Source organism: Doryrhamphus excisus, linkage group LG10, assembly GCF_037039965.1.
Source record: "Doryrhamphus excisus strain RoL-2023G ecotype Guam linkage group LG10, RoL_Dexc_Guam_v1.1, whole genome shotgun sequence".
In the NCBI taxonomy this organism is placed as follows: Eukaryota; Metazoa; Chordata; class Actinopteri; order Syngnathiformes; family Syngnathidae; genus Doryrhamphus; species Doryrhamphus excisus.
The window spans coordinates 20,469,288-20,481,762 of record NC_136366.1 but is presented as its reverse complement, the minus strand read 5'-3'; the positions used below and the strand labels follow the sequence as shown (position 1 = coordinate 20,481,762).

The 12,475-nt window shown below is 37.6% G+C and overlaps 1 protein-coding gene across 8 annotated transcripts in view; it reads left to right on the top strand.

Annotated features, from left to right (window-relative positions):
- The window catches only part of LOC131107364 (5-hydroxytryptamine receptor 4), a 33,344-nt gene extending 25,100 nt beyond the window's left edge, over positions 1–8,244 (top strand). For 6 of the 8 annotated variants that reach the window (XM_058057383.2, XM_058057315.2, XM_078794302.1 and 3 more), the window contains one exon: positions 5,908–8,244. In XM_058057383.2, coding sequence (XP_057913366.2) covers positions 5,908–6,001 — 94 coding nt within the window. In that variant the 3' untranslated portion in view covers positions 6,002–8,244. The remainder of the gene's footprint in view (positions 1–5,907) is intronic. The other 2 variants (XR_013629316.1, XR_013629317.1) reach the window with 2 other exon arrangements.
- The last annotated feature ends 4,231 nt before the right edge of the window (positions 8,245–12,475 follow it).

Genomic DNA, 12,475 nt, shown 5'->3' with positions numbered 1-12,475 from the left:
TGCAACAGAAGAACCAGGAAGTTCTTTTTTGGTATTGAAATCCTTAAGCAAAGATTGATTTAAGCTGCTTTTGTATCGATATAAGCAGACCAAATTGGCTGGCGGGAGATGAAAAGGGCATCGTAGTAACCGGATTATCATAATAACCGGGTATCGTACTAACGGAACTAATTATATCATAAAAGACTAGAAATTTGCCGGGAAATGAAAATAGTATCATAATAAGCAGTACTTCGATATAACCGATATCGATATAACGAGACTTTACTGTATTTTTAAATACTGTATTTGCAGCATGATCAGGTATGGTCTTGTGAGGTTTGACCCTAACACGCTAGAAAGATTTCCCTTTTATTGCACAATACATTGAAATACATGAAAATGACCAATCATTTGTCAGATTTCAATGAAAAACACAAAGCCCCTGTGAATTGCTTGTGCAGTTGTCACATTTGAAAAGGACTGACAGATTCCTCATTGAGATTTGTGCTTGAAAAGAAGTAAGCCTGACACATAGGGGACATTGTGTCCCAGAAACCCAGAATGAGACACAAAGTGTTGATGGACTTTTCAACAGTATCATTTGGTGAGAATCAGCCCGTGGTTATTGTTTTAAGGTGACCTGAGGAGGTTTACTGTGCAGCACCCGCGTCTTAACAATGTTGACAGCCAGTCATCCGTAATGTTCAAACATGTTGATTTTAACAGTTATACACATATTTTCATTTCACGCTGTTTCTCTTGCTCCCTCAAAGTTGCACTGTGGTGACAAAAACAAAGCTTGCAACCTTTGAAAGAAGTACTAAGTGTTTAGATATGAACCTAGACAAAACCTGCTTGTATAACTCTCTTTTCCCCTTTTTGCAGTTTTTGCTATTTTTTAGTTTTTTGTCGCTTCTTCTGCTTAATACCCATGGTCCAGTTCTAATCTTGGTGACCTACTTTTTGTCAAACAGTGCCCTAGAACAGTGGTTCTCAACTGGTTGGGCTGCGGGACCCACCATCGCCCCTTAGTGACAAGTGCTGACCCATATTGCGGGAATTTTTCAACTCAAAACACTGCGCTGAGACGCTGTCTCTTCTCCAGCGGTTATCTGCAGCTGTGTGTTGGACGGACGACACATGTCGCTGGGTCATTGGGTCATAACATTATTTTTGTTCAGGAAAAATCCCCAGGAAACGACCACTTTTGTGGGTCTTGATTCTCTTTCCGAATGGAATCTTTCCGAATGACCTTTCCGAAAACAATGGTATACATGGAAAGGAATATTCCAATCTCTTGTCTACATGCGCCGCTATAATCAAACAGAATAGTCAATGGGGCATGCCCAGTAAAATGTAAACATCAACATCACGTGATACCGACTTCTTGCCGGTATCACTGCTTGCCAACCACCAATAAACAACAGAAGAAGAAAAACACCACGGAGAAGAACAACTTTGAGCGGGTACAAGATACTTCAATCGGATTGGGGAAAGGAATATTCCACCCCCGTGAATCCGATTATATATTCATTCGGAATGAGGTGTATACAAAGGTTAGATTCTTTCAGTTTGATCAAATAAACCGAATGCAATTGGAATATTTGGGTCCATGTATACGTGGCTATTGCCACATTGCCATATTATCATGTTAAACTTCAATCCACGACAAAACGTTTGATACTGTATATAAATCCATCTATCCATTTTTTTTGCACCACTGTGGTGGTGTCCACCAGGCACATATAAACAACCAACCATTCACACTCGCTTTCACACCGATGGACAACTTGTGCTTGATGTGTAAAGTATTGGAAAACGGCTCTAGGCCAATAGTTTTATTATACGTGTTGTAAGTTACACGGATAGTACTCTAAGAATCTGTTTGCAGATGCTTATTATTTATGGGGAGAACCTTTACTCCTACCTGGCATGTCCGAGATATAATATTTCATGGCCTGGAATCTTTTTCTAACTGCTATTGGAGATGCTCGGTGCAAGACTTCAGTTCAGTGAACAGGAAAAGGATTAACTCCTTTAGAAGTAGAACTATCAAGGGAATTGAACTTGTTGTGGTCAGTGTTGCCAGGTCCGTTTTTTTTTTTTTTTTTCTAAAGTCGCTTGCAAATTTCCTGAGGTTGAGGTTTTTGGAGCTTTCGATGATGTAGTTGTTTATTTGGGCTGGCTTTTCCGTCTGTGTTGAATCGCCCCAATTACCTCCCAGCTCCCCTCAACGGAGCCCAACACGAGCGTTAGCAGTTTGGGAGTTTATCCTTTTCCACACCCCCGTTTCCTGGTCATCATCGCGCCCGCCCATTTGTCTCAGCACATCCCCAAACACGCTCAGGCACATGGCGCCTGTGCTGTTCCTCTCAAAGTATTCTTATTGTGTACTTTTTAGAAGTCAACCGGTGGTAACTCGTTTTGTATCAAGGAATTACAGGCAGCGGTTTTAAGGTAAGATTTGGATCAGGATAACTCAAACTTTCACATAACAATTATTTTTCAAATATTATGTAAATATTATAATTTCATTCGGCTGGTGTTTTCATTGTCCCAAAACTAAAAAATTAAACAAATTAAGTAAAAAAAATATTCCCTTGCCCTGCCTGTCATCAATCTTTTTTTTTTATTTTTTTATTTTTATATATTTCTTGTCATATACATAATGCATTAATAAATGTATATATATTTTTCAGCACGTAGTTGGTTGCCTTTTGGGATTGTTTTCAGAGAGCTGGTTGCCAGATCTGGCAACACTGGTTTGTGGTGTAGGAAAGCTGTACACTCATCTCCGTCCTGGCTGCTCAGCACAATAAAAAATGGAATTAAAATGTGGTCCACAATAATAACAAAAGAAACCATGTATACCAGCGACATGCAGTGTGGTTCATGGCTGATGAGGTGACTCCTTTGGGGGGGTCCAGGAATTTCTGAAAGGAAACAGTAGAGTAACAGCCTGGAATTGCGCTTCTTTGATAGATAGGATTGAACCTGCAACCTCCCTGATGGCGTTCCTGTGAGAAAACCCACCTTATCTTGCATCGCCATCAGTTCGGCAGCTTTCTCACTTCTGCAGCTCCTCTGGCAAAGAGATAAGAGTGAAATTTGATTATTTAATGTTCTTGAAGGATATTAGAACCAAATGAAAGGAACACAAATGTCTCCTGTATCTTGTGTCTTATCTATCTCTCTTGGGGTTGCATGCTTTCAGTCGAGTGCCTTGCAGCAGTTGAAGTGTATCCAAAATAAATGATGTCCTAATGTTCTTCCACTGTGAAGACAAGTTTCTGTTTCCCCGGCTGTGTGGATCTAAGTACAAAAAGCTGGAAATAGCAGGTGTTTTGGTTCATGCACAAATAAAGAGAAGTGGAAAAAGAACCGGTCTTCCGCAAAACTACGAGCCGCTACACGACCTTTAAATGACCTGAAACAAGAGAAGCTGTTTTGACAACATAAGCAAAAGTAGCCAACACACACAAATGGCTAAATGAGAAGGAAAAATCCTAAGGGTATCTTTTAGCTGGAGATGGCACAGGAAAGTGCAAAAAAAATGGAAATAATTTTTTTTAGGGCTGTAAAATTATTAAAAATTTAAATCAAATTAATCACAGTTTTCAAATTAATGAATCGTGATTAATCCCCACTGGCCACAATGCTTGATATATGCTCCTTTTTATTGCATTTTATGATCAGAAAGATGAATGATGAGACACAATGAAATATATTTGTATTTATTAACAGCTCCAAATGAACCGAGAATTTAAATCCAGCTAAAAGATACCACACATGTCTGAAAATTAAATATTGCTGATATTGTCCTACTTTCGATGTGTTTTTTTAATACCGGTTTTCATATCAAAAAATCTGATACAACATCAACCAATATTGCATTTTTATGCTGATATCGGGCCAATAATTATCGGTACCGATATCCCTACTGACGATGTATTCACCTTACAATCGCCTCTTTTAATAGTAGCGCGACATTTGAATCACACTTTAACCGTGTTATTATGAGCCATGAAAAGTTGCGTTCAAAGACACCACATAACGAAAGTGGAATTCACATGTGTGTCACATCTTTGATATTTCTGCTACTCAAAACATCTGCCTAGGTTTTAAAGTACAAGATTTAAGGATGACATCTTAGTGTGTAGCCAAGAATCATACCATATATGTACAGGATACTCACAACAGTGACCTGGATTTCAACTCGGTGGGGAAATTAATTTATACTGATAAGAAGTCTTGACAACTGTTTTTTTTTTTTTTGCTTCCTCTAAGTGGCGTCATAGATAGATTAATTATTACATGCTTTTAGCTAGCCATGAGACGTTCATAAAAATGAGACCTTCTTTTTGAAATGTCTGTGTTGCTAGGCAGAATTAGTGGGGCAGAAACCTTTGTTGCCTGTCGGCCAATGGAAAATACACTCTGCACACTCACTATCATTATAGGGATTATGGATTGTTTGATAATAAAATGGTGCAGTCGTCCATTGTAATATCAAAACGAGGGATGTCCCATAATTGGTGCCGATAATTCTTTAAATTCTCGACCAAAACGCTAGGGTGCAGTTTTTTGAGAATGAACAACCCCAACTCTTGACTAGCTATTTAGCTTCCTGTGTAGTCGTAATGAACAATTGCGAATGAAGCCACATTCAGATTGTTGATATTAAATATAAATATTGATAACTGATAAATAAAACTTGTAAATATCTATTTAAAGCAATTTGTATATTTTATTAATAATAAGGGTCGGTAAGAGTTTGTTGTTACCTTTGGACTTTTCGGCGATTCACATTTAACTCCAAACTAGGCACACAAACCTAATATCCATGCTAATATTTCAGTCCCAGCTTTAATCCGTCCATGTTTTTTCTCAAAATATGTGATGCCTGTCCAGCATTTTAGCACCGCTGCAGTACAGTCACAGCTATGGTTATTTATGAGCTGTGTTCTTGTCAAATTAGCTCATAAATGAATAAGAAATAGGCCACCTACTGTCATGTGATCAGTATAACCTGGTTTTGACTCATCAAGAGGTTGGATCAAAAAGAAATAAATTGTTCTTACATATATACGGTAGCTTTTAAATCAGACTGTACAAGTATTCTTCATGACACTTGTTGGAACTTATGGTCTGACCTGCAGACCATACGTTCCTTATTTATGTCTAATAATGATGACAAGTTCCCTCAACTTCAGACGCTAAATCCTCCAAAGATTGTTTACTACTGCTGGAGGTCTCCACTTCAGGAGAGGAGGACAGAGACTGAGCTTTTTGTTTGGACAGTAAACACTCTCCTTGGACAGAAAACACAGGAGCCCAAGTTGAAGAACATCTCTGTTTTTCTTTCCCTACGCCGGATGGCCCCGCCCACACAATGTGGGACAGGGCATGCTGTCACACAAAATGAATTGGCTTCACATGTGGACTGAAAGAAAGGTGTAAGAAATGAGTGGTGTTCTACTAATACAGCGATATGTAATAATCAAAATAAATAAAAACAAAAATGAAAAAAAAAATTAAATACAAAAAATAAATATAAATGGAAATAAAAACAAAAATAAAAAATATATACATAAATAAATAAATAAATAAAAGCAAAAATAAATACAAAAATAAAAAACAAGATTCAAAAATTAAAAATAAATACAAAAATGAATGTAGAAATAAATACAAATGTTTTTATTTCCATTTATATTAATCTATATTATTTATATTAATTTTTTTGTATTTAATTTTTTTTTTCATTTTTGTTTTTATTTCCACTTTTATTTATTTATTATTTTGGCAGTTTTGGTCCTCCATATTGCAGAGCATTTTGCAGCCTACTATGAGAAGACTATTGACTATAAGACTATAAGACATTATTGACAAATAACATATTTGTCCAAATGATTTTATGTCTTGCAGATTGTCCTTCCTGCCGAATCGGAGCTACTGTGACAACGGAAGAACGATATTGGCCAACGAGCAGGAATCCCAGGACTTTCTAGAACCACTATGAGGAAAGACTAGCTATGATGCCAAGTGTCCTCAACTGGCCTGCCTGCTTTAATTAAGCGTGGTGATTAGTTTTTTTGAATATATATATATTTAACAAAAGCATCGTCACTGGTGATCACTCTAAGACAGGGGTCCTCCATTTTCATTTGGCCTCCTAATATCCCAACGCTAAACATTCAGTCCAAGTGATTGTTTATGCAGTACTGCCTTCGCACCGCAGGGGGCAACAGCGAGGCGTACACGACGAGTCAAAATGAGGCAGCAGTAGAAGAAAACGGGCGGGCTTTAAACAAATATGGCGCTGGCAACTATTTAAAAAAAGAAATCGAAGAGTAGGTTTTCTGTTACTGGAAATCTCACTTTTAACATCGACTGGGCTACAGAACATGCAGTGAGGAAGCCGATGTTTTTACTTTGTATCGAAGTATATCCCGTTTTGAAGGCGCTTTCAGAGGAAACATGGCAACTTTGACGATGTCCATCGGTAATTATTTGAAATAATTGAAGACACTGGACTTTAGTGGCTTGTTGCAGTACAGGTAATATAAGTCACTAATATAAATACACACATGTATACGTGTCTCGGTTTAAATATTGTATTTATTTTTTAACGATACCATCTGCCCCTCACAGTGTCTGCTGAGAAAAACATTGGCCCTTGGACAAATGTAATCGATGACCCCTGTTCTAAGATCTCAAGTGTGGATCAAAGGATTCAAAGAAAGTACAGGTGCTTTATTGTTTTTATATCTTCTTTGAAAATAACCCCAAGTCCAATTTTAACTCAAGTTTTGCTTCTTTTTCGCCATTGACTGTCTTTAAATGGCCACACAGATGCAACAAGTCTTTTTTTAGATTGACTTTTAAAGCACACGATATTCCAAATGCCCTCATAAAAATTGTTGCACTTTATGTATTAGTTTCAAGATGTGTGCTTGTTTATGGGTAAGGTATTTATAGGAAGATGATAAGATCATGTTTGTCCTTTTTGTGCTTTCAAATCAATGTGCCCCAGGCAGGACAAAAGCCAAGCAAAGACAGGAAGTGTCCCACATGCTAAATAGACCGTTTCACACACAAAACAATTTAAATAGTTAGGATTCCGGAATCTTGGAATGCACGCTTATTGAAGCCCATTTTCTGCCACTGAAAGAAAAATAATTCAAACGGCAAGGCATGATTATTATGAGGGGGAAAAAGTTGAAATTATGAGAATTCAAAAATGATAATGATGAGATGAAAAGTTTAAGTGATGAGAATTAAAGTCATAATTATGAGATAAAAACTTGGAATTTAGATTTCTAAATGTCATGATGATGTAATTAAGTCTGAGTTATGAGCTAAAAAGTTAACATTTTGACTTTTTATCTCTTAAATTTGCCTTTTCTATCATTTTTTTCCTCGAGAAGCTGAAACTTTTTTCTTTGAGAAGCTGAAACTTGTTTCCGCAGACACTTGATCAGTTAGAGGAAATATTCCACTCTGGATTTTATCCTTCCAGTCTCTTTCCCTGGTAGTTAAAAGTATTTTTGGATCTTCCACACTGGAGGCCAGAATTCAATTTGATGTAATTGGATTGCAAAGTGAATAACACACATCCATTTCTATGGAAATGCAATTAAAATGGAGGGGTGGGGGAATCGCTTTCGGGATATTTATCCATCTACATGAGTAGATACATTAAAATCCCCGATCTTCCCAGTATTCTTTGTCTTCATTGATGCAGTAAGGAACAGTTAGTAACAAAATGTGTAATAAATGGACTCTACATTCCCGCAAATCATTAGTGCTTATTTGTATTTGAAGTGTCTTGCAAGGTGGCAGATTCCCTCGAACACACTGGCCACAACATTAGGTACACCTGCCTATTCTGAGAGCCAAAGAGTTGCGTTTGTATTTAACATTATGAAATGACTACAACATATTTAACGTAAGTGGATGTGTGTATTAATGTGGTGGTTGTTTGCACTGCAAGCTATTCAGTTCCCTTCTGGTGGTTGTTGTAAAGACGGATTTGATCCACTTTTTATACTCATGCAGGTGTACCTAATGCAGTTGTACAGTGGAAGTCAGCCAAAGTTTAACGTTGTTCTTATTCAATGCATTTTGCCCGTGGGGAAATCATGTAAAGCGAATGAAAAAGTGAAGATATGATGTTTGTTTGTTTTTTAACTCATAGAGATGTTAACCATTGTATAAGAAAACAAATTAAAACACCAATACAGTAAAGCTTCACCATTTGAACATGTCCTTTCCCATGTCCGTTTTTTCTATTACAGGTTCTATATGTCTGATTTGGTCAGTGCAGGGCCTAATCGATTACTCGATTAATCAAAACGAAAAGCTTCAGATTAATTGACGAAGGAGCTAATCGAATTTTATCATCGTGCTTTGACATCGCTGGTTTGTTGACACCACCAAACACAGAGAAATCCAAACACACTTGTGGAGTTTGTGATTTACATAGATATACTTAAGTAATATATCATGTATTTTTTTAATATCGTATAATTTTTATACTTTTTTGATAAATGTTGATGATACATATTTTTTTACATATATTTTACATTACAGCTTTTTGTTATTAGTACCAATATTTCAGCCTTTTTTTGTTTGACATTGTGTTTTTTCGCTCTCGTTTTACCCATTTTTGCTGGAGGGGGGGTTTCTATATTTATTATTCTATTATTACATGGCCCATGTAATAATGACTGCAAATGGTCCCCAGGTCAGACTTTGGATACCTCTGGTTTAGATGATCCCCAAGGTGAAGTATCCTAGAAGTAATGAGTCATTTTGCGTCATATTTCTCCTGAAAATGTTTTGTTGACATCACCATTGAACTTGAATTTTATTCATCAACCTTCCTGACTGCATGCATGAATAATGTGTCAAAAAGAGAAGAAGCCAAGCTTTTGTTGTCCATTGTGCCCTTTTTTGCAATGTCTATTGCAGGGTACGAGGATTATTGTTGCAAATTGCCTTTTTACTCCCACAGGCTTGCTCCCTCAGTCACCATACATTCTCTTAGTGTTCTTTTTGAAGCCAGAGGAAGCAATTTTAGCGAGAATCGATCAATTGAGCTCCATTTTCTAAACATTTGAGGAAAGTAGAAGACTCCCCAAGTCTTTGTGTCACCGCTCCTCTCATTAAAAACAGCACTGGCACAAATGAAAGCACATTAAAACAACATGAGCATGTCTTCCGAGGAGGGACTCATTATTCTGTGCGGGCTTGAGACATTTTTAACAAGCCTTTGTCGGCTTGCACACAAAGGCGTCATCAGGCGGCCTATTCAGCGACAGTAAACACTCTCATCAACAAAGCAGTGATTGGCACTGAAGCCGGCCATTAACCAATCACAGGAGGGATGTTTTATTGTGTGAAGCCTCTTCACATCCTCTTACTGCTGCATTGTGTCACAAAAAGATCATTTTCCAGCATCACTTGTGTTTCAAAAAGTGCATTCACATGTTGACACACTTATTTTTTTTAAATCTTGATTGTGGTACTGGTTTTTGAGGAATGAGTCATCGCCTGTTGCTCATAAGCAGATTTTCCCAAAAAGAGGTGGAAAGCAATTTGCTGTAGAGTTTATAATGTTATTTGAACAAAGTCCAGGGATTTGGGGACTTTTCTGCATCCATGTGGAGGTCAGGCCTACTATCAAAGCGGTAAAACTGAAGGCCTTGCAGGCAAGCGACTGTAAATAGATCTTAAAATGATTTGTTTGGAATAAAACTAAAATACGAGCAAGCATGAAAGAAGAAGAGTGCATGAAAAGGTCTGTTTAATAAGTCCTACAACGCATGAACATGATTATATTTGCTTATCTTTGCATTCCAAGCATTGTGGACACCGCAAATGTAAGCGCGTGTTCTTTTTTCACCACTAGATGTCGCTGTAAGTCACCAAAGAGCCTCCAGAGGTTGACCTTGTCTGCCTGGAAAAATGTCTTAATGAGACTGTCATGTCATTTATCCAAGTACTGTATTTAACTGAGGGGTGCATCGTGGAGATGGGCGATACTGCACACCAGTGCTGTCAAATTCTTACAAATTTGAATCAAATGAATCCATTTTCAAATTAATTAAACACCGTTAACAACTGTGTGTGAAATATGGCCATTTTACTGTTTGCGTTCAATGACAACAAGTAATGTAAGTTGAGTTCACATGTTTTGGTGTTGATCTGGTGTTGTCATTAGGCCATTTTAGGGGGACTGGAGCCCCGCTAAAATGCCCCCCCTAAATAATTTGATATTTTTAATGATTTTTTAAAAAAAAATTATATCTATCATTATCTGACAAATTTTATATAATAGGGCAAAGGCAGGCTAAAAATCAAGCCAATTAAGCAGGCTAATATAGCCTACTACTACTAGTAGTAGTAGTAATAATCAGAAGAATAATGATGATAGTAATTAATAATATAATAATGATTATTATATAATTGATCACTGTCCACTGGACAGAATGGTTGCAGAGCTTGAGCAGCGGTTTTGCAGTGTCGATTGTGTGTACTTGTGTACATTTAATGGTGGCCTAAAACAATTGAGTATCTCTGTCTTCCTGTCCTCAGAACCTAGTGAGGGCCCTGGTGTTGATGAATTTCCGAGTGTACTTAAATGCATCAAACTGTACTCCCTCTGTAAGGGCTATGTTTGTAAGTGAATGGCATATCCACTTATTGTGTTTCTTATTTGTTTTTTTCGACCATATATACATGCATAACAAAGACCTTGTTGTGATTTTCGGAGTGTCAGTGAATGCATCACGCGTTCTTGTACCAATGAAGGGGTTTCGTTTCCGAAGAGGACTAGAGACGTGTTTGTGAGTTTGAGATACATATTTTGTGTTGGTGTTGCACCTCCGTTGATGTATTCAGATCAGAATAAAGTTATAAAAGGGCATCAGTGTTATTCTGTGGGGACACTACATGTCTTCATAACAGAGGTGTGAGAGCCAGGATGGTTGATTGTGACCAAACAATGATGGTTACCGCAGTTAATGAGCTATTTTTTGACAATCTTCACAGAAATAGCACCAACAATGCCGTTGCATCAGTATTTGGATTGATCCCTCCACCTGTAATGCTTAGCACAGTGTAGAAATGATGTCACCGTGTTCTTGTTATTTCCTAGTCATGTGTGTTCCACTCAGCAGAATACCTTTTTAACCTTCCACTGTAGTCATCAAATGATGATTAAAGCGAGCTGCTCCCCTCACACACACACACACACACACGATGACAGCGGTTTTGTCAGGGTTAATAATGAAACATGATTGCACTTTACTCTCCACTGCAGCTGTTAATAAAAAGAAGATGGTTTTGTAGTAGTAGAGCAGCTTAACATAGAAGATAAATGTTTTTTTTTAGTAATGTAATGTTAACAAAAGGCATTTTTACCATTCTCTTCTGCTGGTACAGTTTGTTTTGAACCGCTGGTGTGCAAAAAACAAGCAGACCACTTGGGAGAAGTGTAAAGAAATGTGTGTAAGACGCAAGGTGGCACAGAACTGTGGAAATTTGATGTGCAGTACTACTACACAGGGAAACTCCCACAAGAGAACATTAGCTATAACAGAAAAGATGACCGGTCCCTGTCAATGGGGAATACAAACAGGTTTAAATGCTTATTTCAGCACACCCAACTTTGCTATATTATGCCTAAAACTATACCCCACATGCCAGGTGTCGATTGGCCATCAGGAGTACTGGGAGTTTTCCCAATGGGCCAACCAAAAATTGGGCAATGGACAGCTGTTTGTTTACTTTTTTTATTTATTGCTGCACGTTACTCTTCCACAATATTTAATGGAAATTGATACAAGCCAGGCACTAGGACCAACTGCTGAGGCAAAAGCCCATTTGAAGCCTGTTTCCCTTTGGACCACCGACAAGCTCATCAATTGACTCTTTTTGTGGTACATTGTTAACTGGCGCATCGTTTGTGTTCCTAGCAAAGGCCATTCCATAATTACCTCCGCCAAACCAAGTGCTAAAAATGCTGTTTGTCTGTGTTTAAAATAACTCAAAATTGATTTGGATTACATTTTCAGGAATTGGAGGAAATGGGATATGGAGAGCTGATAAAATTTTGGGGGCGATCCGGATTTTTTTCAAGGATTCTCCAACATTGCGAGATCGGACCATTTTTGGCATTTGTCTATATAACTCCACAAAAAAATGGTCAGAGCACTTGTTCAAGACATTTAGCCTTTCTGGTACATAGCGCTATCATGCTAGGTGTTAGCATGTTAACATGTTAGCATTGCTAGCATGCTAAAAATAGCATACTAGCATTTTGTTTTTGCTAATTTTATGGGCAGACACATATAAACACCAGTATCATCCTGGGTGTTAACATGCTAACATTAACATGTTAGCATTGCTAGCATGCTAAAAATAGCATACTAGCATTTTGTTTTTGCAAATTTTATTGGCAGACACATAAACACCAGTATCATGCTAG